Here is a 24,895-nt window from a genome sequence, read left to right as displayed (position 1 = left end):
ATGTCTACTTTTTTACCTATTGCCTTTTTTTCAGTGATGGTTAAAAAATAGATTTTTTTTTTAAATGCAAAAATTTCAAAAGATCATACAGAAGAAACTCAAGCTTTTATACATCCCTGGCCCCGACCCTCCGTTCCCTCTGCAAAGTGATTAAAACCTGTTTCTTCTGTGTTCTTCGAGAGATATCTTATGCATGGACCACCACCGACATACCCTTCAGTACAATAGCATTACATTAGAAATGTAATGAAATAAAATACATAGAAATACAAATAGAAATATACCACTCATACTGTTCTTCATTATTATTATTTTTTTTAATGCCTACAGCACTTGGTATTCTTATCCAAGTACTAATCAGGCCCAACTTTGCTTAGCTTCTAAGATCAGATGAGATCGGGCATGTTCAGGGTGGCATGGCCATAGTGTTCTTCACTATTCGTTTTTTACTTAATTTACTATTATTTTTATATTCGTCCAAAAAGACCTGTCTCTTTTTTTAATGGCTCTGCAGAATTCCATTGTGTGGATAGATGCACCATCCCTTCTTTAACCAGTTCCCTGCTTATGGGCAGTAATGCTCACTGGTTAGTCAAAGATTGTCACAGCCTCGTAACGCTGGCATTTCTTTTAAGTACTTCTTTATTTGGAGGTTGGAATCTGGGGTTCTTGTATGGGGGATGGAATGGAAAAGGGATTAAGGATTACAGCTGATAAAATAAATAAAACTAGACTGCCTGAATCTTGGGGACAGATTTGAGTAAGGTAATGGTTAGAAGAGGAGATGGTGCCTTGGCCGTTGGACAGTGCTCTAGTCCCTTGGACGTGGACCTGGTGGTCTGAGATCTTTTTTATCTTGATATTCTCCTATAGTCCCTTGGTAAATGTGTGCTAAGCAGATACAAATGAATGAATGCCCCTGCCTTGTTCATTAAAGGGGGGAGATGTGCTCTTATTAAAGGTTTGCTCTATTATATTCTGTCTGACAGCTGTCTCCTGCTTTAAAAATTCACAAGAGGAGAGAAAATGTTACTGTGCCTGGATGGTAGGGAAGCAGCCACTGTGGTGACATCTGTGTATCTCTGTGTATGGTGCAGGCTGGGCATAGTTCACTCCTCCCACCCACCCCACCCGCTTGCAGCAATGAATACTGGCCCTGCCCTGGCTTCACACAGATTAAATCCGAGGCATAAGCAAGGTCCATGAGTTTCATAGTTCCATAGTAAGAGTGTATTTAAAAGGGAGGGGTATTTTAAAATTAAATTTGGAGAGCATTCTTGTGCCTCTTACTATTTTTTCAATGATCAGAAACCTGCTTTGATTTAGCTTTCTTATGTATTAGCACAAAGCAAAGAAGTCGAGGGAAGGACTGTTTTTAGGTTAATTGAGTAGGTGATTCAGGTATAAGGAACACTTTTGCATACCTGCTAGCTGCTGGACTCTGTGCTAATAATCAGAGTCATGCTTCTTATCCTCTTTCGTCGTCAACAACCTTATGAAAATAGATATCATTACCCCTCGTTTTTAGATAGGGAAACTAGGACTCTGGGGTTTAAGCAACTTGCTCAAGGTTAAAAGAGTTAGTAAATGGTGGGATTAGAACATTTCAACTCAGGTTTTTCCATTTTACTGCAACCAAGATGTCAGGGAGGGAGGGCTCAGAAAGAAAAATTACTATATCGATACTTTTCAATAAATAAAACTCATTGCTGATGGTTAATAACCAATTAGGAATCTATTAAGAAATAAATCGAGATCATAAAAACTACATTGAAGGTTCACAATGGCAAAACACCAAAACCACCCAATAGACTCTTTTCCTCCATTCCTACTTTTTGAAGAAATTCTCAGTTTTTAACATATTGAGTGTAAAATTAGGTGGATAGGGCGTGGCACTAGTCAGACTGCGTTTAGGAATTTGATTTTATTTTGGTATTCTAGACTAGAAACTGCACTTTTTTTCTCTTACACTGAGGAAAACCCCAGGTCATCACTTTATGGTTCGATGTCTGTTGAGGGGAGCAGGGTGCAGGGTGTGGAATGAAAGAAAATTAATTACTGAATATCGGTACATGCTTTAAGTAAGGAAAGTGACTTTATTGCCCAAGGAAGGGATTTTGAGATTACACAAAAATAATTCCTTTCCTAGCCCCCTGGTCTCCAGACATCGTTGAAAAGCCACACCTTCCTCCCTTACCTGCAGCTATCTCAGCTCATTTCTCTAAGTGTCTGGTCAGCAGCCTTTGACTCAACTCCACCAGTAAATGCGAGGCCATTTCTCCATCTTGTCTCATACAGATGAGTGCTGACTGTGGGCAGGATAGGAAAGTGATAAATAACATACCTGTGAACTCTAGGTTGCTTTTACCTTCTCATACCTGGCTTACCTAGATGGAAAACTTCCAACCATTGTTCCCTGTCTTAGGGATGCAGGTCATACCTTGACACAATTTTGATCCTTCAAGATTTAATGGAACCCAAAAAGGTAATCCATCATACCTCTTTATCAGATTGTTATTTATTTTAACGGTTCACCAAGCAACGGCCAAAGTTAACTAGTGAACTGTGAACATGAATGAAAAAAAAAAAAACAACTTCTGGAATCACAAGTAGAAACATGAGGGAGAGGAAGGAATTTGCATCCATTGCCTTTCAGAAGTTTGGCTTGTCTGAGCAGTCTGATCTTGTTTTAAGGGTTACAGTTTCTCAGTGGGTTTTTCCTCATTAGGAAACTTTGAGTGTCTCCAGGGATGACCTTCCAAAGAGGGGCCTTTGAGGCTTCAGGTGTTAGTAGTGGATATTTCCCTGCAGGCTTTTCACCTCTGAGCCCTGAACTACTGTCCCAAAGCTCACAATTAGGCATTGGTGGGGGATTAGGATGTCACCCAGGGAAGACTGACAGCAGGTGAGCTGGCAGCTGGAGCAGATGGAAAGGGGAAGTTACAGAGGGGCCTATTTTCATGCGGATGTTCTCATGCAAAAGCACAAAGGAGTGAAGGGATCAGGTTCTGAGTAAAACAACAGAAATGATTTGGTATAGGGTTTGTTTTTTGTTTGTTTTATAGTTAATTTAGAGAAAAGGGGCACTCTTGGAGGCTTGGTTTATGGCTGCTGCCGATGGTTCTCTCCAGATGAGAGTAAGACTGCATTTATTTACTTATTCTTTGAGCATTTATTGAGTGTCTACTATCTGCTGGGCATGGAACTGAGATGCCAAGAATAGTGAATGCCATGGTCTCTGACTATAGAGAGGAGGCATCCTGGAGGGAAAGATACATGAGTAATAAACCCTCCATGACAGGGTTGTATGAGAAGTGCTGTCATGGAGATTTGCAAAGTACGTGGAGGAGCATCTGGGTGAGCTGGGAAGGCCAAGGAGAGTCTCTCAGAGGAAGCAGGGTTTTTTCCTTTGTTTTTACATGTTGTAGGGGAGGGGAGAGGGAGGGAGAGGGAAAGAGAGAGAGAAACAAGCAATACCCATTCCTGGTTAAAAATTCATACTGTACAGAAAGGTACAAAATAAAAATAGCTGATAGTTTTTTTCACCTTTCTGCCGTCATCCTAAGTGGTAATAGCCGTAAAATCAAAGTCTTGATGTATAATGATACTTTTTACTTAATACATTAAAAGAAAGAACTATTACAATTTAAAATGTTTTATCTACTTAGCTTCTCAAGTATTTTACCTATCACCAGTGATTCACAGATCACACTTGGGGAAACAATGCCACGTTGCCTCTGGGTTTAGACATGGCCAGGTGACCTCTGACAGCCGAGGAAGCATTTCAGCAGGGGACCACCGAGGCAAACGAAGGCCCCTGTGAATGGCTGTGGGGTAGAGTGGGAGAGACACCGTGCTAAGTCCAAAGGCCCAGGATCCAGGCCTGGTACTATTACTGCCTGGCCTGCAGTGGTCAGCGATTCACTTAACACTCCTTCCCCAAGATCATCTTCTCATCTGTAATAAGAAAATAATGATGTCTTCCCTAACATGCTGTGCAGTTATTGTGAGAATAAAATAAGAAAATATGTTCTAAAGTGCTCAAAAAACTCTTAAATTGCTATATATATACAAAGAATTAATACTGCACAGTTTTGTTCTGCTTCTCTCCTGCTCAGTACTGTAACAGGAGCATGTTAGCATCCTGGTTAAGAACACACACTGTATTGTCAAACTGCGTATGTCTGGATACTGGCTCTACCTCTCATTCACTGTTTGACCTTGAGCAATTTATTTAATCTCTTCAAATCTCAGTGCCCTCATTCATAAAATGGGGATGATGATAATAATAGCCTATGGGGTTGTTTTGAAAATTTGATGAATTGTCCAGGGAAATTTCTCACTGGGCAGACAAGGGTTTAAGAGAAATCAAACTAGAAAATGCAGCACAGCAATCCTATTTTGACTGTTAGAGCGGAGGGCATTGCATTTCCATAACCTCATCTTGTGTTTGGAGCTGCCAGTGTGTGTAGATGCAAGTGGGGGGTGGCAGCCCCTCCCTCCGAGCGCTCAGAAACCCCAGGCTTTCTACAAAGACTCCGTGCAGAATAGTGGAGGAGGCTGATTAAGATAGGCTCAAAGATAGTGCACGCGTGCAATGCTTGCAGCCGGGCAGGTGCTGAGCCTGCCCTTGGCAATGTTCCTGGTGTGATGGAATGCGCCCTTTGAGGGGCTGGGACAGGGCTGGATGTCAGTGGAGGTGACCTGTGGCAGGTGTGTGTCCTCACACCAAGACCAGGCCTCAGTAAGTCCCTCCACCCTGCCTGCTGTTCTTCAGTGGAACTGAAAGAGATGAATGAGGGGCCCTAGGAGGCAGTTTCTTATACTGGCATCATGGAGCTCCCAGGAAAGCACAGAACAGGATACTAATACACATGAAAATCAGCAGCTGTCCAGATGCTCAGGGCTGTAAAGAAATAAAAAATGGAATTGGTAGAAATTGGGTCAGAAACCAAATGCCCTCCTAAAAAGGGAATTGTACAGCTGTACATCTGTGATTTTTTTTTTCTTTTGTCTTTAGAAATCTGATTGCTCTTTTTTCTCCTCCTTCCTTACAGAAAATGAAAGAGTACCTGGAGGGCAGGAACCTCATCACCAAGCTACAAGCCAAGCACGACCTTCTCCAGAAAACCCTGGGAGAAAGTGAGTGTGGGAGCTCTGCTGGAGGTTTGACATTGACAGAAAGGCTGAGCCCTGGGTTTTTGGCTGAGCCGTCACCCTACGCCAAGTGGGCCCGACCTGGTTATGTGAATGCGTTTCTTTTCCTAGCCTGTGTGATGTGAAAGCGCACAGCCCAGACGACTGTTTGAGTAATGGGGAAAGGCCAGTGCTTAATGAAGCACTAATGTGCATCATCTGTTTGTTTAAACGGAGCGTGCGTACTCTCTACCCAGTCCCCCTCCTGCGCCCTCTCTGCCATGCCTGGGGTGAAGGGGCCAATGGGTTTTTCCTCTCCAGACACTTTGTGAAAACTCTCAGCTCCACTGTGGCAGAACTGAGGGCTGGAGCAAGAAGCTAGGGAGCTGGGAGATGAGATACCCAGCTGCCCTGAGGAGAGGAAAGGATTCTTAAAGGCAGGGGTGATAGGCAGACTGCTGCTTTCTGTAGCTTCACAGTAGAGCTTCGGTTTCCTTCTGTTTTGAGCGGTCCTGATGCTACGAGGCAGCCATCACTCCGCCTTGGCCATGCCAAAGGCAAGGTGCGGAATCCACTGTCTCATCTCGTAGAGTGATTTTAACCAGACCCTGGGAAGTAGCAAGACAGAGAACAGGACTGGCACTCTGGACTTTCTCTCCTCAGCTGTCAAACAGAAGGTGAAGGTTGAAAGAGAAGCTTCCCTGGGGTTCTTGGCACCCTGCCCAGGTCTCTCAGCATCCTGTGATTAATGGGATTCCCAGGTTGGGGATGCCTCTGAATGCCTGGCCCCTCCTCCGTGCTCCACTAATCTCTTCACATAAAGATGAGAAATAGGAGGCTACAGGGCATATGTAGTAACACCAGGGAAGGGCAAACCAACATTGTAAAATAAAAGCTTGAGCACTCTCAGACACACAGCAGAGTATACGAAAGTGTACAAAGTACTCATTGGCTCATTGGTCCCAGGAATCGGAGCCCCGCGCCCCGCCGCCGCCCCCCCCCCGCACCCCACCCGCCCGCCGCTTTGGATTGTTCCCCGAGATGATTAATTCTCTAATGTCTTTGATCTTGTGATATTTTCGGGCATTTTCTTTTATGTGAAGAAAGCCTGTTAGGTAACTTCTGTTCTTTTTCCTCTCCACCACCCAAGGGATTCGAGCTGAACAGGTTTGGGCATTGAGCTCCTCACTTTGCTTGTTGAAAATCTTCACTCTTGGGTTATCAGATTGCTCTATGGGGAATCAGAGGAAAGAAAGCTCAGAACTACTTGATGCAAGTTATAACCATGATTTATTTTTGCCAAGATAATCGAAACTTAACCCAGAAATGAGATAAGGAACAGGACCTTGGGGGTGTGTGTGTGTGTGTGTGTGTGTGTGTGTGTGTGTGTGTGTGTGTAAGAGAATGAATGAGTTTGCGCACACACATACATGCACCAATGTGCTACCATGGAGGGGCAAAGGTTGGTGACCATTCATTAGTGCTGCAAATTGCCTTCATCTAAAGATGACAAGTTTTACAATAAGGAAAAAATAGCTGCAGATCCTCCTGTGTGCAAGTCATCATGTCCCTGCCTTCTGTATGTATTTGTCACCATAACGCAAAAGCTCCTTGTTCTTGCCACAGAGAGATAATTGATGTGTATGAATATTCCAGAATGGAAATGGGACAGATGTTGAAAATAATGGCTCAGAATATTTTTGCAGATGAGAGCTGAGCCTTTAGTAATGAGAGGCTGTTAGGGGTGGGGGAGTGTGTTGCTCAAGATGAGCTGAACTGTAATCAACAATTAGCAACCTTTAAAGGCAAGAAAAAGACCCGCCCTCCCCCAGCTCTTGGAGTTGGGGATGAGGAGTCATGGGAGCTGCTGTCTCTTCGTTAACTGGACCCAAAGAAAGCAACCAAGATTACGTTATGCCCGTGTACACATGCATACGTATTTCTTAAAAATATAAGAATACTTCTTACAATTGTAACAATTTTCAATTTCATTTTCTAAAGCTGGCTGTGACCCAGTAAAATTAATATTAGGGTCCACTATTGGACTGAGAACCACGGTTTGATAGCAATATCAGCATTAAATCTCATTTTCCTTTGCTACCCCAACCCAACCTAATAGGAGAATTTAGTATGAATTTAAAACTAGAACTTCCATATCTTCACTTGTTCCAGCATCCTTACCCCCCCCCCCCCCACACACACACACACAGAGCATACACAGAAGAGAAGCCGAATTTCATCTACAGGAAGGTTCTAATAATTTGTTCTCCGATGTATGATCTGCCTTGCTATTTTTCTCTACATCTACCCCACTGGGAAGCAGAGTTGGCACCCCTGAGGTTTAGGGACATTGATAGCCCTGGGCAGCGAACAAGCATCAGAAACAAGCCTTGCCCAGAGAGGGTCTCTGGGAGCTTCACTTCTTTTTTGCCTGGAAGGCTGGTCACCCTGTGACACTAGTGGCTTTCTAGGGGAGAGACGGGCAGACGCGGTGCTTCTTAGAAGAAGGTATCCCTCTTTCACCCTGTCTGCTTCAACCTGTGCATTTTGTTTTTGTCTTTCTAACAGGTCAGCGGACAGATTGCAGTCTGGCCAGGTAGGTGTGGCCTGGGACAGCCCTGTGAAAGGATGAAGAGAGGCCTGTGGGTAGAGAGATCCCAGCCTGGGAAAGAGTAAAGCAGTTGGGTTGCAAAGGCAATGGATGGCTTTGCAAAGAAGTGGCCTAGGGTGGGTGTTGCTTCTTCGCTTTGCCTTGCTGACCCCATCTGGCCCCAAATGGAAGTGGGGTTTGCTATGACTTCTGGAAAGAGCTGAGAAGAACTGAGTGAAGGGATTTATCATTTGCTGAAATAGTCCCAGGGACTCCCCAGAAAGAAATGTTCAACTCTGGAAGGAGGGTCCTGGTAACCTAACCTTAGCTGCTAGACATAACCGTGTGGGTTTCAGTCAGTCTCTGACCCGGAGAAGATAGATTGGAGATAGTATTCGACCTGAGGTTTTTTTCATGCATAGAAAAGGTGACAGCCCCTAATTAGTGACTGTTACTAGATAATGAAATATATTGCATTGGCTTGCCAAACAGCATTGGTAGAAATCCTGGCCTGATATACAAGTATGTAACCCTCCCAATCTTTCCCCACCTTCCCCTTCCTTCCCCACCCCAGCCAAATATTTTCCTTCCCAGTCATGGAGCTGCTGTGAGAAAACTTGTGAGCTGGCGGAAAGCAAGGCATTCATTCAGCCAGCAGTTCTCCGATGCCTAAAAATGTGCTGATTTAACTGGAGAAAGAGCTTTGATGGGCTGGATTCCTTAGAGACCCTGGTTTAGCCCATTATATCAACCACTTATATCTGCCAACACACACAATAATCATGAGGCCATTTACAATTATAGGCTCGTTATTTAGAAATAGCTTCATTTGGCTTTCATCGTTTTGTCATTGTGGATGACAATAAAGATACCATTAATCTTGACGACTGGAGGGACCCGGAATAATAGAATTCTGTGGAATATATCTTCTTGGTGCTATGGTCCTACTATAAGTTCACCCATCTACGGGAGTGAAAAGAGTTGAGTTGAATTCTCTTATGCTGTGTTATTTCACTGCGTAACCTTTGGGCCGCTCTTTTACCTTCTCTGAACTCGTTTTCTCATCTGTGACACAAGAAGGAGCATTCCACTGGATCTGAGGAGCTCTGGGCTTCCAAAGAAGTTCCTCAGGAGCCGCCTGGTGGAAGGGGCAGAGGGAGCCTGGCAGCCAGGCGCCGCCCCTACCTTCACTCTAGACAGCAGTGCTGCTCTCCTTGCTTGGGGCGTTGTGCCTCTGAATCAGAATAACTTGGAGAAAAGCCTTCTGAGGCTGAACACAGCTTAAAAAGCATTGACCAAGAGCAGTGGTCTCCAACCCTTTTGGCACCAGGGACCAGTGTTCCTATGAGAATCTAATGCCTGATGCTCTGAGGTGGAGCTGAGGCAGTGATGCTGGCGCTGGGGAGCGGCTGCAAATACAGATGAAGCTTCACTCGCTTGCCCACCACTCACCTCCTGCTGTATAGCCCAGTTTCTAACAGGCCACAGACCAGTACCGGCCCGTGCGGCCCAGGGACCCTTGACATAGAGGATTGCCAAAGTTCTTTCCAGTTTGGATTCTCTACCCTTTAAATTCCAGAAAAATCACTCCATCTTTTTTCCCTAAGGATTCCCAAGAGAGAAAACTGTGGCTTCCTTTGGTGTTTACTAGTGTCTCCTTTCAAGCAGAGAGATCTTATTGTCAACCCAAATATATTTTACTGCAAATTGAACCGATTCATTCCTGTCCTGATTTTCAGTAGTGGCAGACATTGAGAGCAAGAGACCTTGTGCTTTTGTGAAAAAAACTTTATTGGGCTTTATTTGAAAAGTAATTTATTGAAGCTGCTTGCCATGTCTGGGTCTGAGCTGAGTAACGTGACTTGTTTCGTTAACCACGGCCTTGTTTTTAATCCCATTTTCTTTTTCTTTCCCCTTGCTGTATCGGTTCTCTCTGATTCCGGGGTCGATCACAGGCGTAGCTCAACCGTGAGAAAGCAGGTAAGGGGCCAGCGAGAGCCAGCACCGTCTGGTGTGAAAATGATGACATCCCACACACTCAACTGGGGGGCAGGAACCCCCCATGGAACCCCACCCGGAGCAGAGCAGACACTTTTCTGACTTCAGGCCTGCATTTAGAGTATATCGTTTCATCATAGTATGTTTAATGTTATGGCAATTCCTTGATTTAGCTTGTTTAGCTGAAGTGGGCTTGGTCTTTCTGATTTGTTCCTCTCCTCTGTAGTCATTTACCCTCTTCTATACTAGAGATTTGGGCTAACTGTGACAGATTGTGCCAGAACTGCCCTTGGCATCCCTCCTTCAGAAGATCACAAAAGAGGCCTCACACTTCATACGCATGTACCAATATGGCAGAAACTCACAGCAGCCAATCACCTAGACCGGGCACTCTTGCTTTAAGTTTGCAGATTTGGGGATTTTTTTTCTAGTGTTATGATCATCCTAGATACATTTCTAAGCATGCTAAAAATGCAAAAGATAAGTCTGGTTTAGGGGTGATAGCAAGAATGTTGAACTCTGTGATTTTGTGATTCAGTGTTGGATTAAAATCTGACACTGGGCAGCTAGCTCTAATTACCCATATTAAGGAGGAATCTTAGAGAGCAGTGGATAGATAATCCACATCAAGGGATAATCGAAACAGCACTTATGCTTGTTTAATAAAAATAATTGAAGTATTTTTTGCAGTAGCAAATTTGACTTTCTAATTATACTTTATGGCAAATATTGAAATGATTTTGTATCCCCTAAGCCCATACCAACTATGCAGTAGGCAGTTCGTAGGGAGGCGGTGGGGAAAGCTCAGAAATATCTTTGTGTCTACTCAGGGGAAAGCTGATCCAGGCTTTAAAAATCATTTGGGGTAATTTATCGTGGCGGTGGCCACAGGGAGATAATCAGATGCAGAGGGCACCTGGTTTCTGTGGTGTTGGCAGCCCCGGCAGGGTCTTCAGCTGATCCGATGGCTCCAGCTGGCTGGGCAGTCCAGCTGGGGGACTTGGATGACATAGCCCTCGCTTGTCTTAACTTCGCCGTCACTATTTTTTTTTTCTCTTTTCTACTTTGGATCTCATTTTAATGAGAACACCATCAGATCCAATTACACATTTTAAATTATAAAAATTTTTAAATTATAAAAATTACCTTGCAACTCTCTTTCCTCTTGTTCTTCTAATTTCTTTCTTCTTCTTTCTCCCATAGTTTCGTTTAAAACTAGAGAGGAATGGAGTTACTCCAGGGATAACAGTGCATTTACAATTAATAGGTGGCTCTCTTAAAGAGAAAGCAAGCCTTTTTTCCCCTCCAACACTCAGAACAGGATTGGACTTGCAGTTTGTCCTGTTCAGTTCCTGGACTGAAACTGGGCCTCCTACTCACAGATGGAGCACTCGTCCAGGGGCTTCACAGCCTGCTCTGTGGCTGCAGGAGTGCCGAGACCACTGTTCGGCAGGTGGTCTGCACCGCTGGCTGGACCCACCATCAGAGGGGAGCAGCGCCCGTCTGGATTGCATTCTGTTGTGCCTAAGCAATTGCAGGTCCAGCGTATTTGCCTAGTGCTAGTTTTGCATAAGAGTTCCAGGTTACACCAAAAACCCTGAGACTTTGTTTTCATTCTGCTGCCCCAGTTTCTCTCCAGCAGCTCAACTCTAATGGTGGATTAGTAAAGCGTTTTTCTAAGATAATCAGGAGGGTAAACAGTAATTTGGAAGGTGAGTCATATAAATAACTAGAAAATAAATATTTGTTTGTTTATGGCAAATCGGTCAAACAAGAGGAAGAATCTGGTAGCCTTTGTTTTTGAGGGTCCCTAGTGGCTTTTAGTCATTTTTGACCCCAGCTAAGACTAGATTCAAACTATTCCAGATTTTTCTTTCAAAAAGAGATGCCTCAGTTGCTGTTTCCAGACTTTCCCTGCCCCCTTCAGCCCAGCATTTCCTCTTTCCTGTTACCTCTGCATCTTCTTTGCTGGCCCGTCTTTCTCTAGTCCTCTAAATTCAAGCATCTCCCCAAGGCTTGGCCCTCTTATGGCTTCTCTCCATATTCTTTCCCTGGTCACTTTTGTTTCTTTAGATGAATCTTTTTCTCCTTTCCTTGATATCCACGTGTTCTATGATGCTGTCAGTCTTAGTCTTAGATGTAACTCCTAACTGATAGCTGGACATTGCTGCTTGAGAGTTGAGACGGCACCTCCTGGCCTCTGCATCAGTCTCCTGACCTTCCCCACTACATTTTTACTTTCTTAGCACCTCCCCTAACTTCTCTATTCCTCTTAATGAGGATCCTCCATTCTTCACAGCCCCCAAAGCCCCAAATCTTACCTTAGTGAAAATGGAAATCTAACAAATATAATAGAGATCAGTACTTGGCAAAAATTCTAACTCTGTCACTCATGAGAAAGCATGCCAAACAATGGTATTTTTAGACATTAACTGTCTATTTGTTTTTGCCTGCAAATCACTGAACTTCTGCTTTACTATCGTTTCTAGTTATGCCTGCTTCTTTTTTCTCTCCACTTTTGGTTAAGATTAAGATCTGACTGAATGGAGATTTGGCCCAATTGCCCTTAAAGACCCCTTCCAACCCTGGGATTAAATTATCAAAAATATTGTAAACAATTAAACAGACATGGATTCTAATGTTAGAGGAAGGAAGGAGAGAAGGAAGAAAGGGAGAGACAGATGCTTAATAAGAGCTCAGAGACACTGCTCAGTCAGCTGTATGCAAACTCCATGGTGAAATGAGGGTCTTGGAGGCCCTTGGGGAGGGTCTGGAGCCTTCATGACTTTGTCTAGTGTTTGCTCCAACCGGACTCTGTCTTAGGCCCCTTTGGAGCAGTGTGGACTAGGAGAATGCTCTTCCACAATGGGACGGGTTGTCTCTGACCCACTCTTGTCTGCCATATATTATCCCTCTGGGCTACTTTTACATACTACTTTTAACCGTGGACACGCAGGTTAACATCCTTGATCCTTGCTTTCTGCAACTCTTCATGCTTCCACTTAACTGCCATAGCTATTCCATTTCCTGCAAGTCTAGGCAGAATTTTGCACTCGCATAGCTTGTTAAAGCCAGCAGCCTGTGAGTGTGCCAGCCTCCCTCCCTCTGGGTCCTTATTTGTAAATCCAGGACTAGAAAAACTTTACAAACCCTCATATCACTATCTTCATTACCACTGCTACTGCTATTTGTAAATAAAGAAGTATAACATTTGTAAACATAAAAAGATGTAAACAAAAAGACATAAACATAAACAGAAAATGGGATTTGGGGGTTCTTTTTCAATAGTGGAATTCAGTTTCTTCACTATGGAAGAGCTGATGAGGATTCTTCCTCTAAGGTCACCCTGGGCTGACTAGAAGAAGTCAGTGATAGCAACGAGAGAGCAGACACTTGCTTCTGTAGCTGGAAAACCGAAGGAAGCAGATGAGTCCGGGGGTCGTGAAGCTGAGCATTTGGTCGCTGAGACCTTCCTGGTTGCAGCTCCACCTTGGCCCACACAGTACTCCTCTTGGCAGCACTCTGGGTTCTCAGTAAGCTGGGGAGCTAGAGTCTCAGCCTGACTTTTTCATGAGGCCTAACTCCTTCCCTGAAGTGCCCAAACCCCATGGCTACGGTTGGAAATTTGGAGCCAGGGGAGGGGCACAGGTCAACCTGTGAAATGGGCAGAAGCCACAGGACTCATTTGAGAGTACAGTCTCTGTTCAAACCATCTATAGCCCATTCGAACTAGGTTTAGGGCCCTCTGCCTGATCCCTTTCTTCCCCATAGCTGAATCACTGTGTATTTGGCTGCATTGTAAAACCTTCCTGGACATTAGCAATATTTGTTAAGCGTACTGGCAATGTTTGCCAAGCTTCTAGGATGCAGTATGGGTGGTAGTGAGATATTCAGTCTCAGAGGGAGACTGCCCAGGTTTGAATCCTGGCTCCGCCACTCCCCTGCTTTATCACCATAAGCAGCTGTTTCACCTTGCTAAGCCTGTATTTCCTCATTTGTCAAATGAGGATAATTGCAATGTGCACCCCATGGGGTTGTTACCAGGACCAGTCCATCTAAAGCACTTAGTACATGGCCCAACACGTCTGTCATTTCCTCTGTAAATGGTAAGCACTAATATTCATGTGCCAATAGGAAATATTACTCTCCTCACCACCAATCCCTTCCCCAGGGTGGAGATACCATATTGAGGCCCAAAGAAGTTACATACATAGCAGGGTTCCATGGCAAAATGACAAAGCAAAGACTGACATCTGGGAGGCCTCTTTCTTTACTTAGTATCAGTTAGTCTTTACTATTTTCAAGAGTTGAGTTTTTTCTTTCTTATCTTTTATGCCAAACAGACTCCCATTCTGATGCTCTTATTGGTTCATTCTTCTACCCTCGAATGATATTAATTGAGCACCTAATATGGCCAGCACAGGACACCCAAGAGTTGACATAGGATCTGCCTTGTGGAACTTGAATATAGTGGTGATAAATGCAAACAAATAGTCATACCCACACAATTAAGTCACAATCAGCATGTGAGGGTCAAGTTCAAGGTGCTGAGACCTTGTAGGCAGGGCCTTGATATCATCTGGGGAGTCTGAAAAAACACCCTTGAAGAAGTGTGGTAGTTGCACCAAGACTCTAAGGGATAGGGACCCAGGGTGAGGGGAGCAGTCCAGCCACAGGAACAGCTCATGCAAAGCCATAGGACTTATCTCAGGGACAGAAAGAAGGCCAGTGTGGCTTAAATAGAGAGACTGGGGGAAGAGGAGGAGGTGAAACTTGAGGCCTAAGCAGGATCCTAACATGCAAGGCTGTGTAAAGAAAGTAACGAGTCTTTGAAAGAGTTTAGCCTAGAAAGTAAACGATTGGATGTGTACCTTTAAAGACCACCTAACTGCCATATAAAGGAAGAACATTGGAGAACAACAAGGGTGGGAATTGAGATATTGATGGATTGGACTGGGTTGGTGGCAGTAGTGATGGAGAGAAGTAAATGGATTTGAGAGATATCTAGGAGGCAAACTTGACAGAATATATAGATTGATTGATTGATTGGATAGATGGCTGGGGGTAGGGAATTTGTGTGGGATAAAAGATGATCAGTTTCATGCAGGACATGCTGGACTTAAGGCATCAATGGGTTGTGTTCCAAGGAGATGGTTGTGTTTGTGCTCTGGAAATTGGAGTACAGGTCGGGTGCTTCTCTGTGGACCAGCCACTGATCCAGCTTAGACAAGTTCTGCACACTTTGGCCCATTTTTTTCCGACCATGGGCTACCCCTGCTTAGATTCTAATGTTGTTTTTCTCTTTGGCTTTTCAGGATTCCAGCCAGGCAATTCCTCTGGTTGTAGAAAGCTGTATCCGATTTATCAGCAGACATGGTAAGCGAGATTTTAACCTTGCCCGTATTTGTGCAAAGTCGGGAAGAACTTCCAGGAATTCTTTGTACAGTAAGCATAGAGATTGACTTCCCATCCTGACATTCTCAGAAAAGAAATAAAATCTTATTTGTTCACATAACGTTTGCTACCTCAGAATGGCCACACCTAGACATTGAGAGAAAGACATTATATGTTTTGACCCAAAATGCCTCAGCCACTTACCACACTTCCTTTTGACTCTAAAGAGTGAGTTTTAAATTACAGCTGTTATGTGAATAAGTACAGCTGGTATGATGTGTGACGGTAGTTTCGCCATTACTCACCGTCTTTGCACGTGTCAGTATCTCCCAGTGCACAGCCTTGGCCATTACATCACATTGGCTTTCTGTATCAAACTAATTTGAAAACAACTCTTTTTGTAATGTTGCATTGATTCCTAACATTCAGTTTTTATTCTCGTTTGGTCTCACTGGCTGCAACATCGCCAAGAGCTCAGTTAGTATGTGGTCTTAAAAATTGTAGCCAACATTTGAGAGTCAATGAGGACTGGCTCCTTCTCAACCTAAGTCAAATCATGCTGTCATCTGCTTGGACAAGCTGAGTCTCAGAAACTCCATTCCTTCCTTACTAGCTCCTAGGCTTCTTGGACAGAATTTAGGGGTAGAGATGAATTGCCAGCAAATCGATCTTCCAAGTGTATTATTATTTAGAGAGCACAGATATCTAAGCTAACACCATGAAGATTTCTAGGAACTAGGCATCAGAAATTGTTTTTAGCTGCTGTCCTTTCTATTTATAGAAAAAGGGACAGAATGACCTTCTCGGAACTAAGGAGGTGTGGAGATGATTTCTGGTCTCAATTCAGGATAGCCATTCTGTCTCTCTTCCTCTCCTACCTCTCTCTCAATAAACTTGGATGTTGCTTGGGTTTATTTTTTGGAATAGTAATTATTTTAGCATGCCTATGACTTATCTCATTCTAATCACCTACGGTTTTTTCATTGTATCTCCATTCACTTGAAGTAACAGCATTTTATATTACTATTGAACAGTCAACAAATATTTATCAAGCCCTTGATCAATGCTGGGCAGCATGCATTGCCAAATAGGAAAATAAAAACAAGGATAATAACACTGTTGCTGTCTTTACCTGGTTTTATGATGCAGTTCAGAGAAAATAAATGAGCAAGTGAAACGTTTAAAAGAGATAAGCTATAGTAATTCGGAATAGCAGTTTAAGAAATTTCACAAGATAATGATGATTAATGGTCAAGCAGTTGGTAAAGATAAGTCCAAACTTAAGTTCAGGGGAGAATTACTTGCAATTCAAGGACAATAGGAAAAAGATAGTCTGAACTCCTATTCTTTCCTCCATTATGACATCCATTCACTTATTCAACAAATATATACACTGATTGCTCATCGTGTACCAAGAAAAAGTTCCTGTCTTCATGAACTTTGCATTCTACTGAAGGACACATAAATAGATGATCACAGGTGCAGTCGATAAATAAGCAAATTAATATACAATATGCCAGGTATGGGTGAGTCATGAAGAAAAGTAAAGCAAGGTAAGGAGATGGAGAGTAGAGGAGGGACACTGCCCTAGGTAAAGGCCTTACATCACCTAAAGTGACATTTGAGCAGAGTCCTGAAGGAAGTGAGAGAGTGAGCCACGTGGGTATCTAGGGAAGAGTGCTTTGGGGACAGGGAGCATCAAATGCAAAGATCCTTGGAATATGCAGGGACCGGCACACAGGAGGCCAGTGTGGCTGGAGCAGAGTGAGTGGGGAGGAGAGTGGCCAGACTCTTAGGGCTCCGTTGGCTAAGGTAGGGGTTTAGATTTTATTCTGAGTGAGTTGAGAAAGCTATTGAAAAATTTCAAGGAGGGAGTGATCTTTTTAAAGGAGTGCCGGGTGACCGTAATAGGATGCAACCGTAGGAGGAAACAGGAGGCTACTGCAGTAGCCCAGGGAAGACATGACTGCGGCCTGGCCCAGGATGTGAGCTGTGGAGGAGCTGAGAAGTGCATGAGTTTGGATATTGTGTTTTGAATGTTCCTGTTCCTGCCCCTGTACAGGCACAGTGCATGAGGAGACAAAAAACTTAGCACGTTTTTGTGGTGTGGCTCTGGGAAACAGGTATGCACACATATTGCTGACAGCAATGGAAATCAGTGCAGCCCTTTTGGAGGGGAATTTGGCAATATCTAGCAAAACCGCACATGTACTTATCTTCTGATCCAGCAATCCTTGTAGGGGTTTCCCCTGAAGATACACCCCTAACAAAAATACAAATGAACAAGGTTACTTGTTGCAACATCATTTGCAATTGCAAAATATTAGAAACAACTTAAATGCCTTTACATAGAAAAGTGCTTGAATAAACTGTGGTATATCCACACCGTGGAATACTATGCAGCTACAAAAAAAGAATGAGGAAAATCCCCAGGAAATGACATGGAGAGATTGCCAGGATATATTATCAAGTGAAAATAAGCAAAGTGCTAAAGAGTATCTAAAGCATGCTACCTTTCATGTAAACAAGAAGCGGGTATAAGAATATACGTGTGTCTTCTCACTTCTGCAAGAAGAAATCCAGAAACTAATATTCGATTGGCCATCTACACAGATGGTAAAAAGAGTAAAAGAATGGGGGAATGGGAAATAGGGAGTGACATTTCTCTGAGTGTTCCTTTTTTGTGTAAATTCGACTTTTAAAACTGCATTAGTTTTCCTCATACTCGAAAGATAAACAGGTGAATAAAACAAAGATGGTATTAAAACCCCAAATGGAATACAGACAGTAACAAATAAACCTAACTCTATTACAAATAAACAGCAGAAGCGCTCTGAGGAGATGATGAAGAAAATAACGAGGTAACTTTGGAAAACGGTATTTTGATTATACACTGTAAGTCTAAAGACGAAAAGAGCTATACAGTAGCTGGCCGTTGTTTATATCATGAAGTTATGGGCTAGCAATTTTGAAGCCATTTTATGTGCATTCTAGGATTGAACAAATAGATAAACGTATTGTTTATTTAAAGAAAAAAAACAGTGCATAATACCTGTTGAAAAAAAATTTGCTCAGCGAAATTGAACTTTTTCCCCCAATAGAGATTCAAGGTATTCCTAAACTCCCTAAAAATTATGGTTAAAATTTTTGTGTTTGTACATTTGATGAGGATAGGGTTCATAACTTTGGTCAGTCTCAAAGTGTCTGCAGCCCACTAATTCTTGGAATTTGCATGCTCTTGCTATTTTTCTGTCCCCTAGGAGGTAGATCTTATAGTCCGCATTCTATAGATGAGAAAGCTGAGGCTCATCTGAAAATGGTGGGTCAGGGCGCTCCAGGAAGACTTAAAGAAGAAGGGATGTGAGGAACGACGGAGTCAGGGCGGAAACCCCCCACTATTTTCAGTGTGAGCAGGAAGTAGTGTTGTAGCGATCATGTCAAGAATCCTCTGGGAGAGCAACTCTGACAACGGCTGGATCCAGCCCAAAACGGAAGGTTTTATGCCATTTCCAAATAACAGATTGGTTTTATATTTTTACGTTAGTACACACTAAGAAAAAATGAAAATGGTCGTAGATGTGTCAGGCTGGTTATGTGAGGCCTTACCTGCCAACTGCTTTTCCCCTTTACTTTCTGGAAACCGACCATTTATTAATGTTGCTGCTTTCAGAATCATTACATTAGACACTAAAGATTCCGTCCGTTAAGCGAGAACGCGGAGCATTCCTTCTAAAGCCTAGGTTCTCAAGGGGAAACAGAAGCCAGACGGAAAGGAGCTGTCATCGTGTCTCAGTCCTGCTGCCCAATTTCCAATAAGCTCCCCTCGGATTTCTTCCTGTCCTGGGCCCATGGTCCAAAGCAGCTTTTCCTTGATGGTCTAACCTACCAAAAAGCACCAAGGTGATCCTCTCTTAGCAAGTCATTGGCTTCATCAGCTATAACACGCTGAGTATCCTGGTCCCTGAGATGACATTTTCTTATAATCTACTGTGGCTTTGTCAACTCTCTGGGTATGTGACTGTGAGAACACTTGCTGTTTATAGTCTGTGTTTAAACAATATTATATGGCTGTTACATCCCATTGGTAATTAATATGGTAATAGGACATTGGTACTAATGGGGTTTTAACATGGTTGCTATTCTGTGAAGAATATTCTGGAGATTCCCTTAAAGGAGCAGACAACTCAAGTCCTATTACAAGCCAGGTAATTAAATCCCTCTGCTTACCTTTTAATATTGTTTCAGTTGGATTCAGGAGTTCAGCCCTGGCCTGTGTGGTTTACCTTCAAAGGTTTGGCTGATGGAATACTGTCACCCTCACCGAGAGGGTAGCCCTACAACAGTGGGCAAATGTAGCATTATTCTATTTTGTTTTCCTAAAAAGAAATTTGTTTGAGATTTCTCTGATGGCAGAATTTTCAAGGGATCATGCCATAAGAGAGAGACTTTGACAAAATGCCCAAGATTCAGACACAGGGCTCCTGAGAAAGGCTGGGCAAGCCTGATGTGCTGAAGGCTCGGTACTAATGACATGCTTTCTGGATCCCTTACCAATTCTGCAGTTGCGTGTGTGGTTCTCTCTAGAAGCATATTGATGTTCAGACTAATAAATGGGTTCCCACCCTCCCTGCACATTCACTCTAATAGGCCCCACAAGCCTAGTGTTCAGGAATGAGCACACAGTTGCAGCTAGAAGGCCTGAGTTTGTGTCCTGTCTCTAGTTCTTATCACCTAGGCAACCAAAGCCTGGTCATCACTCATCAGTCCCCTCACCTAGAAAATGGGCTTGCTGGTACTCCCACCTTACATGGCTATTGTGAGGAGCACTTGATTTATTTATATGAAACCATTGCTTAGCAGCAGTCACCACATAGGCATTATTTTTTATGATTATTTCTACTCTAACAAACCTAAGAAGACCTAGTTTTCATGCACATTATCATAGTATTATATTCATGCATCCTTGTCTTTAAAGTTGTAGTCAAGAACCAATGTAGCACGGTGCCTGGCGATTCTGTCCATCGACTTATCACTTAACTTTTCATGTCCTCTCTTTTTCATAAGTAATCAAAGCATTGTGCCCTAGAACAGCTGAACAGTGTCAGAACAGCTAAAGCAATATTGATAATCTCAGACCTTATGAAATTCTTCTGATGGTATCTAATGACTTGCCTGCCCTGCCCATGGCTCCCGTTCCTGATCCCGGGTAATAAGAAGGTACCAGGGGTCACTTCCCCACTTTGCAAATGGGAACAGGGAGGCAAAGGCTGGGGAAGGAACTCGCCTGTGGCCTCCCTAGGAGTCAGAAATGGAGCTGGGTATAGACATTTCTTTCCTTAAGTCTCTGACTTGGTGCGTACTTTACGGTAATGCTTCACATCCATTCCAGTGACTTTTCGAACATCCTTGCACCTGATTTCTCCTTTGGCCTGAAGACAGAAAGGCAACTTAGATACACACTGGCTGACAGTGATAGACATTCATCTAAGCTTGGAGCTGTGGTTGTGAATTTGCCTTTTCTTCTCCTTGATCACTTTTCCCTGACTTCCTAGGACTACAGCATGAAGGAATTTTTCGGGTGTCAGGATCCCAGGTGGAAGTGAATGACATAAAAAACGCCTTTGAGAGAGGTGAGGAAACAGCCTGGAAGATAAGACCGAATGTCTGCCATTCCCCTGTGATATTGGCTCCACCCTTTCTCCCCTGAGAGGTACCAAGAGGTTATGAAGCCAGTTTGCCTTTCTCTTCAGCCCGGCACCTGCTCTCTTATAGACATTTCCCCCTAGATGCGGGGGGAATGCCAACACCCATCCCAGCTGCTTCCTCCTCAGCCCCACCCATCCTGCCTCTCTCCTGTGGGTGATGTGCTGAAACCCAAGAAGTTAACCGTGGTATCTGGGTGGTTTATGGCTTCATCCGGAACCCTTGGTGGCAGTTAATATCAAGGCTAATGTGCCTGTTCATCGTAGCCCATTTATTATCTTGTGGGCTATTAAGGTAATGGGCAAGCTTTGGCAATTTCCGTCGCTGTAATGGATATATATAGTTTCAATTTGAGGTTGGTCCTATCATTAAATCTAATTACATCTGATATGAAATTTTCCATGGGGAACTCCAGCATGATTGTTCTCCTGTAAGTAGGTGTCCTTTGTTGCAGGCCAGGATGAGTGGGAGCTAGGCAGAGGGGCTGGCCTCTCTGGCCTCATTTTTCTCCCCTAGGAGTTCAGTCCCAGCCTGGTTTCATGATTCTTATGAGAGAGCCCGTTGTCCTATCCCCAGCCCATAGGAAACGTCCCTGAGCTAGTCTGGCACAAGCGAATTTATGCTAATGGACTCTGTGCCCTCCCCTGGCCCTGGGGCCCCTGAGCCTAAACAGCCTTTGCTTCATCTAGTCCATGGTCCGCCCTCTTCATGGCCACCATGCTGGGCAGAGAGCTGATGGACTGAGAGGAGGACTTGAATAGGTCACTCCTTCCCCACCGCCTCTGCTTCATCCTACATGTTTTACCTCTCTCACCCTCTCTTTCCTTTTTGGGGGGATGCTTGTCCTCAGGGGAGGACCCCCTGGCTGGGGACCAGAACGACCATGACATGGATTCCATAGCTGGCGTCCTGAAGCTTTACTTCCGGGGGCTGGAACACCCTCTCTTCCCCAAGGACATCTTCCATGACCTGATGGCCTGCGTCAGTAAGTACATTCCTGGCCTCGGACCGGCTCCTGGGCCAGAGCATCTTGTAGCGACAGATAAGAATTTCCACCGGGTTGTTATTTTTTTTTCTCAGAAGCTTTTAGGTAATGTTTTCCTTTTTTCTTTTTCTTGAGTGAATTTTCTCCTCCTCACCCTCATTCCTTCATCCCCGGGTTGGGGAGGAAGAAGAACATTTCAGTAAGCATCTAGGATCACAAGTCAGAATGCCTGGCTTTTTTCTCTCTGTTTCTCCTTAAATGCCTTTGCTTTGCTGGGCTTTATCATTCTTCAGTAAAATACATTTATATTTTTTAAAAAATACATTTATATTTATGTACAAGACGTAGTCCTTTTCAGTTACTGTAAGCTTATACATCAGTGCTTGTGCTTTTCATGATACAAGAGGAGAAAGCATAGGCATTGTAAATATTTCCTGCAAGTTGCTTTAAACATGGCATGGCTTACCTGCTAGATGTGTTAATATGCGCTCTAGGAATAAAAGCACTCTGCACATTTAAAAGTAGCAATATGATATTTTCTCAGGGAGAGAGAGAGTTTCCATCCCCTTTAGAGGTTCTCTGCCTCTTACTTCAAAATTTGGGACTTAAAAAGCTACTCCTGATCATTTACTTTAAATCATTATACTGGAACATCCTCTCATTTATTCTCCATGGAAAACAATCCATGGGGACTTGGATTAATACCAGGTCATCCTAGAAACAGACTCCATTGGAATGCTGGCTCCAGAGGGTAGAGAAAGCAGTACCTTTGAAATGGAGAAAAGATCCTTCTTCCCAGATTGACGAAGATCTTCATGGCCCCCAAGTTTCCAATCTGACTCAGTATATGCTCTGAGCACTGTCTCTCTCTCTTACTCTGAGAGAGAAAGGCCCTGAGCATTCAGGAAGCTCTCTTATTTTATTTGTTGACCTATTATTTGTGGGAATGAGTTCTGTGGGTAATTAAATATATGCATCCCTCACGTCTTCGTGTCTTTTTCTAAGACTCGGCCTATGTAGAAGATCTCAAGTGGACTGGGGCTACTGACGCAGTGTGAAATACCTTGGCTGCCCAATTCTCCCCTTGAGATGTGCTCGTCATATACTGCTTCCCATTTCTTTTTTACATAAAGTCACTCATAATATCTATGTGGCACACTGGCCATGATGGAGGCCACCAGCCTAGGGCAATACCTGTAATTAATCTGTTCATAGCACAGGAGTCAGGAAACTTCTCTGATCTTCTCCCAGACATCACATCACCACTTACACAGGGACAGTCATTGTCTCCAGCACGTTCTCCTTATCTGTACTGCAAGGGAGAGGGGAAGATAAGCCAGACTTGTGCAGAGGATGAGGCGATAGACGTGTAGAGCGGGCAAGACAGGACCTGCCCAGCCTCTCTCCCTCTCCACACGTAGGTCCTGTAAGGCTGGGTGTTGAGCAGTCATAGCAGGTTTATGGACAGTTCCTTGTCTGGTTGTCTTAGTAAGAGGGTGGTAGATGCTTGGGGGACATCAGCAACCCCTTCTGTGCCTGAGAAGCACATAGCTTAAGTCCTGCATGGGTAAGTGGAGCCTGGCACGTGCCCCACCCCAAGGAGCCACAAGGATGAAATGCCTGACGTAGTTCACCAGTGCTGTGTGTGTGGACTTGACCTGGCCACGCTCTGCGTTGCACCTGCTGCTAGTAAGGGCCTTTTTACCATTACTTCCTGGGACCTCAGTCATAGTAGAGGATAATGCATAGCTTTCTTCTTTCAGCAATGGACAACCTGCAGGAGAGAGCTCTGCACATCCGGAAAGTCCTCCTGGTCCAGCCCAAAACCACTCTGATTATCATGAGATACCTCTTTGCCTTCCTCAACCAGTGAGTAGACGTTCCAGTGAGCACACTGGATCAGGCGTTGTTGGCTTTGGCCCCTGGAAGTTTAGATACGGGCCTATGTCAACTCATCACCTATTATGTGCTGAACACAGATGTAGGCTGTATGAATACATTGTGAAATAAGAGACGAAAGCCATGATATCATTTAGCTCATATTTGAGGGGAGGGGTGTAAGAGACAGACAATAACAGGTATGGCAAGTAGCAAGCAGTAGGTGCTTAGAAGAAAAATAAAGAGTAAGTTAAGGGATCGAGTGCAGGGCCTGAATGGGGCAGGAGCGAAAGGGAGCACCCCTGCAGAGGGGTGGCTAGGAAGGCCTCTCCGAGGAGGCGATGCATGAGCAGCAGCCTAAGGAAGCTGAAGGAGGGAGCCACCAGGAAAGCCCCGACAGTCATGGTTATGATGGGTTGGGATTTGAGAAGCTATCAGAAGGTTTTAAGCAGGAGCACTGTGATCTGATCTATGTTTTTTAAAAACCTGCCAACTACTTTGTGGAGAAGTTAATATAAGAGGGAGAATCTTGAAGGGAAGCAGGGAGACCCTTCAGAGGTTATCGCAGGGGCTTGTCTGGATTGGTGGTGGCTTAGATTTGACAGGCGATGATGCAGGGTGGCAAGGAGGGCTCCGGTTTGAGATCTATTCTGAACATGGCATTGACAGGACTTCCTGATAGGTAGGGTGTAGAATACGAGGCAAGAGAGGAATTCTAAATTTTTAGCATGAGCAACAGAGAAGTAGTGATGCCATTTATGGAGTCAGGGAGGACCGGATGTGGAGGAAGGAATCAAGACAAGGTGCCAATGTGGGCATGTTAAATTGAAGTACATGTTAGACTTCCAAGGGGGCGATTCTAAGTAGGCAGGCAAACGTAAGAATTTGACGCTCGTGGGAGAAACCTAGAGTGGAGGTGTCATCATGGAGTCATTACTCCATGGTGGCATCTATCTGATCACCCAGGGAGACGGTGTAGCTAGAAGAGAAATCTGAGCAGGCCTTGGGCTTGGGCAGAGCATTCCATCCAAGCAATGTGTTCTTGCCCAGGGCGGGCACTAGGGCCGCATGTGCCAGCAAAGGCAACCAAGGGTATGTGCTGCTTCTCCTCTTAGGCTGCCTGTCTTTTCATGTTGCTTTCACTGCAGCATCCTCTCAACCACCTAGATCAGAAATTATACATGGGCAACCTGAGGGCCAGGTAAGCCCAT

At 44.1% G+C, this 24,895-nt stretch overlaps 1 protein-coding gene across 5 annotated transcripts in view; it reads left to right on the top strand.

The window, feature by feature from the left end:
- The window catches only part of SRGAP2 (SLIT-ROBO Rho GTPase activating protein 2), a 230,723-nt gene that overhangs the window by 180,127 nt on the left and 25,701 nt on the right, over positions 1-24,895 (top strand). For all 5 annotated transcript variants that reach the window (XM_023538273.1, XM_011372959.2, XM_011372958.2 and 2 more), the window contains exons 11-17: positions 5,058-5,142; positions 7,705-7,732; positions 9,682-9,706; positions 15,040-15,100; positions 20,671-20,748; positions 21,672-21,806; positions 23,570-23,675. In XM_023538273.1, coding sequence (XP_023394041.1) covers positions 5,058-5,142; positions 7,705-7,732; positions 9,682-9,706; positions 15,040-15,100; positions 20,671-20,748; positions 21,672-21,806; positions 23,570-23,675 — 518 coding nt within the window. The remainder of the gene's footprint in view (positions 1-5,057; positions 5,143-7,704; positions 7,733-9,681; positions 9,707-15,039; positions 15,101-20,670; positions 20,749-21,671; positions 21,807-23,569; positions 23,676-24,895) is intronic.

Source organism: Pteropus vampyrus, unplaced genomic scaffold (genome assembly GCF_000151845.1).
Source record: "Pteropus vampyrus isolate Shadow unplaced genomic scaffold, Pvam_2.0 Scaffold217, whole genome shotgun sequence".
Classification (NCBI taxonomy): Eukaryota; Metazoa; Chordata; class Mammalia; order Chiroptera; family Pteropodidae; genus Pteropus; species Pteropus vampyrus.
The sequence above is the reverse complement of the archived record's forward strand: the minus strand, read 5'-3'. Positions and strand labels throughout refer to the sequence as shown.